Source organism: Poecilia latipinna, unplaced genomic scaffold, assembly GCF_001443285.1.
Source record: "Poecilia latipinna isolate Pla-1442-1.1 unplaced genomic scaffold, P_latipinna-1.0 Scaffold445, whole genome shotgun sequence".
NCBI classification, from domain to species: domain Eukaryota; kingdom Metazoa; phylum Chordata; class Actinopteri; order Cyprinodontiformes; family Poeciliidae; genus Poecilia; species Poecilia latipinna.
This window is the reverse complement of record NW_015113061.1, coordinates 72,354-76,984: the sequence shown is the minus strand read 5'-3', so window position 1 is coordinate 76,984 and position 4,631 is coordinate 72,354. Positions and strand designations below refer to the sequence as shown.

General features: G+C 34.5%; 1 protein-coding gene across 1 annotated transcript in view; it reads left to right on the top strand.

Annotated features, from left to right (window-relative positions):
• Positions 1-6: 6 nt before the first annotated feature.
• The window catches only part of LOC106951179 (uncharacterized), an 8,410-nt gene continuing 3,785 nt past the window's right edge, over positions 7-4,631 (top strand). Inside the window, exons 1-3 of the mRNA XM_015038551.1 lie at positions 7-274; positions 1,244-1,658; positions 3,788-4,629. Of these exons, the coding sequence (XP_014894037.1) occupies positions 1,286-1,658; positions 3,788-4,629 (1,215 nt within the window). The 5' untranslated portion in view covers positions 7-274; positions 1,244-1,285. The remainder of the gene's footprint in view (positions 275-1,243; positions 1,659-3,787; positions 4,630-4,631) is intronic.

Here is a 4,631-nt window from a genome sequence, read left to right as displayed (position 1 = left end):
AAAAAAGATCCTTCTACCCAGGAAGAGGTTTTTCGTGAACAGTTTTACTTTCGTTTAATGCAAGAAATTGGAAATCCGATAACAGAGTTTGGCTTGTTATCTGATTTTTCATTTTGGTTCAATAAACGAAAAAGCTCGTTTCTTTAGTTTTTTTTTGTTTAAAACGAAGAAAAAAAAACGTCTGAAGGTACACGGACCTACAGTGACGACAGTCCGCATTTCAACGAGGAAATGGGGTACAATGAATGTCACCGTGATCCCAAATGTAATACAGGTAAAATTTAAAACGATTTTAATGGGTTTTCTGTTTGCTTATCTATTGATATAAAGTGTTTAGACTCCCTCCGAAAAAATAAATTACTTTAACTTGTTTTATTTCTTTAAGTCACACGTGTTTAAAGTTCACCTGGACAGAGTGTAAAAGTTGTTTGTATGAGATTTCTGTACATGAGTGGTTCTGCTTATTTTATGAAAAGATGACAACCTATGAAGAGAAGTAGATGTTTATTTTGGATTTGTTTTCCTTTCGTCAGGTGAAATACTTGAAACAGTGGCAGTAAAATGAATCGTGTTTCCGTGTTTTGACACGTCACGGCTTGTTTAACTGCCACTCCAACCCCGTGTGTTTAAGTTTCGGTTGGTTTGGATTTTCTCGTTAGCAAATATTAAAGGAAAACCAATACAGGAAAGTTATTTGTTTTTTAAAGCATGTTTCAAAATGACTGAGGACGTTTTTACATTTGATTGAAGTCAGCTACTTAATACGCTTGTATTCTATATTGCACTATATCAACAACTATGCACATACAGGACATTTTCAAAATTATCTCTTGGAAATATTCAGAGTTTTTATCTTTAAATGTATAAGTATTTTTGTCACTATAGTGTTTGTAAATTCTATGTGTATTTGCTTTAATATTTTGTATTTTTAATATGTTTTAAGTCTGGTATTTTTTTAATGCTGATTTTTATTTCATTTTTTAAAAACTGAGATTTTGGGTAGTTTACATTCATTGGTTATTAATATATATATATATATATATATATATATATATATATATATATATATGAATACTCATCACTGAATTAGTAATGTCAAGAAGTTTTCACTTTGTTGTTTCTGTAGCTTTCAAATGAGCAGACTAGTTTATGGGGACCTTAAACATAATGAATATACTGTTTTGTGGTCATGCATGCTGCCTTAACTAAAAACTTCTCCATAAAACTGTTTTTTGTCTTGCAGATCAGTGAAGTTGGGTTTGTGTGAAAACAGACATCTGAAGTTATGGCTTGTACGTCACAGTCAGCCTTGAAATATGTTGTGAATGCCAGACCTCACCTTGTTGGAGAATTAAAGAGCCTCTCAGTGATTCTTGAGAACTTGTATCAGCAAGGAGTTCTCATTGATGAAGAGGTCAGCAAGATAAAGGCAGAGAAAGACGACTATGACAGAACCAGAGCAATACTGGACTCAGTCACTAGAAAAGGTGAAGACGCCTGCTACAGGTTTCTAAGGATTATTGACCAGACGAGGAGGAGAACCTTAGAGAGACCAACAAATGAAGCTTCAACTGAGGCTAAAAGCTTTGACCTGCACCACTGGATCAGCTGCTTTCCTTTCAAAGAAGATGCAGAAATGCAGCAAAACTACATACGAGGTAATTAAAACTACAAATAAGTAGAGAGAGAGAGAAACTTTATTTAACAGAATCATGGTCCACAAAGACATAACACATATATATATATAAAAAAAAAAAAAAAAAAAAAAAAAAAAAATCTTATGAGCCTTACAAACAAATATTTCCAAAAAGCCGCCTGGTATTTTAGCCCCCACAAANAGAAAAAAATTTTTTTAAAAAAAAAAAGGTCCCCAAAAAAAAAAAACAAAAATATATAAAAAAAAAAAAAAAAAAAAAAAAAAAAAAATCTTATGAGACTTGCATACCAATGATTCCACAGAGCCGACTGGTATCTTAGCGCACTGACAGAGGGATGTGAGAACATTACAATAAGACTGTTCAATGAGCTGCACAAACGATGCATAAACTTGTAAATCAAATTCCTCATGAGTGCTTGAGACTTTCTGACGTGCATTACAAAACATCTCACTTGCACTGCTGAACCTGGGTTTCTTTAGCAGAATTCTCAGGGAGTCGTTATAAACAACCTTATGCTTCTTCATGCTAGCTTTTTTAAATGTACACCACAAAGGAGATGTATACAAGAATGTACAGTAAGCCTTAAACAGGCTTATTTTTACCTCATCAGTATACATGTGAAACTTCCTCCCCAGAACGTTTGGCTGGACCTACAACATGCGACACTGCCAATAAATGTCATCATCATCACAGAGCTGGTCTGTAATGTACTGACCCAGATATTTAGTTTTGGAACAAACATTTAACTTTAATCCCGACAGAAAAAAATCAGGGAAACAGAGTTGTTTGTCTGCTCTAGTCCTACATATTAGTACAACAGTTTTCTTAGCATTATACTGTAAATCTAATCTTAACCCATAATCAAGCAGATATTCAGTAACTGCTGAAAACCAGCACTGCTGGGTGCATTGTCTCATTGCATATTTTTATTGCATCAAAATTTGCAACTAAGCATAAAGTAACCCATAGATTGATGTGTGGTATCAAGCGTTCATAGTTCAACTGGCAGTCCAGTTGAAATATGAGTGCTTAAAGACTAAGATTTGTCTACAACAGTTTTGTTGTTAAGATTAGCTTTCAGTTTAGCATGTGTCACAGAGCCAAGAAAAGTAAAAAAAAGTTATTAGAAAATAATGTTTTATTTAATTTTCCAAATTTCAAATCACTAACCTTTTGATCACTTGATTATTAGTCAATCGATTAGTCACTGCAGTGATACATCTCTTAGTATTTTTTTGATACCAAAATGGCAACTTCAAAGAACAAAAAGAAGCCAGAGTAGCAATAAATAATACTAATTTCTTATGAGTTCACTATGGTTCAGTATGGCATGTTCTCTGAAAACCTATGTTTTGAAATGGAGCACTGAGGTATTTAGGAAGTGTTAGGACAAGTTCACATAGAGAGGGAAGGAAAAACACATATAAAACATAAAAGCTCACGTTAATGAACAATCAATGATCAAACTGGAAGGAAGTTTGAACCAAATCAGCTGCTTCTTGTTCTTAGGTCTGCTCCATTTGGAACAGTTTTAGGAATCAAGAATGCAAAAACACAATGAAATACACAAACTTTATTCTATTTACTTTATCTCTACCCAAATGGCCTTCCTTTTTTCTTGCATTCAAAGTACATGCACAGGTTTTTTTAAAGATTAACATACAATCTCGGAGTCCGTTGTTAAAAATATGAAAGACTCTGTACAATGCAGACGTCATGCTGCAGTGACTTTTAAACCCAGATTGAAACATCTTTAAAACTAAATGTTCGAGAAACAAATTCTGAGTGCAAGTATTTTTTATCTATCTTTTTAAAAAGTGGCAACCTGGAAAGCAAACCAAAGTTTGATAAGACAAATGTGTTTGGAACAGGTATTTTGAACCCTGGCTTCACACCAGCATATTTAGACATACATTTATATATTTCTAGAGGTAATATGTAAGGCAACTATAGGAAAAACTTCAAGGAATGCAGGAAAAACATCCAGGATATTTGTGGTTTTTATCAAGTCATGGATTAATGTTGTGACGTTTTTTGTTTTTATATCTGTGTCTCTTGCAAGAGAATACTCCTACTGATTAATTCCCAAATTATTTTAATTTATTAACCTATTGTTGCTTTTATCTTAGGTCCAAAGCCATGCTGTAAATATCAGACCAAGTTAAAATCTAAAGCAAAAAAATTATTAGAGAACTTCTGGAGGGCAAGTAAAGATCTTTTTGCAGAAGACAAGAAGCCTGATCTCTTTTATAGGGCAGTTGCATTTGATATCCAAGGAAAAATTTCTCCATCCAAAATAAAGAAAATTAAAAACAATAAAAGCAAGAAGTTACGTCCTAAAAAGTTAAGGACTTATATTCCAGAGAACAAACCTGAAATCTCCCCTAGTGACCTGCTGAAAACTGATAAAAACATCCTCCTGGTTGGGAAACCTGGTATTGGAAAGACGACTCTGAGTCATGAAATATTGAGACTGTGGTCAGAAAGAGACAACAAGGAGCTGGATTACATGTTTTACGTTGACATGAGAAAATTAACCAACATCCCACCAACCATGAGTTTGGAGGATCTACTTTTCACTGCATGCAGTGAACCAGATGAGGGCAAAGATGAAGTCTTACAGGACATAAAGAGCCACTCTGATCATGTTACAGTCATTTTAGATGGAGTCACAGATTTCTCTACATCAGTTGTGGAGAAACTTGTTGAGAAAGATCTCTTACCTGATGCTAAAATCATCATTACCTGCAGACCAGATGATGAGGAAGACCTCTGTCCTGAAGACTGGCTCAGAGTGGAGGTGAAAGGCTTCAGTGAGGAAACAATAAAGACATATTTGTCTTCAGTTTTGGGTGAAAATCACAGGAAGGTTCTGAGTAACGTGGAGCTGTTGACTCTTTGTCATGTTCCAATGTACGCACTGATGGTGGCTGCCAGCTTTTCATCTGAAGACTCTCTGCAGCCCAGAACTGT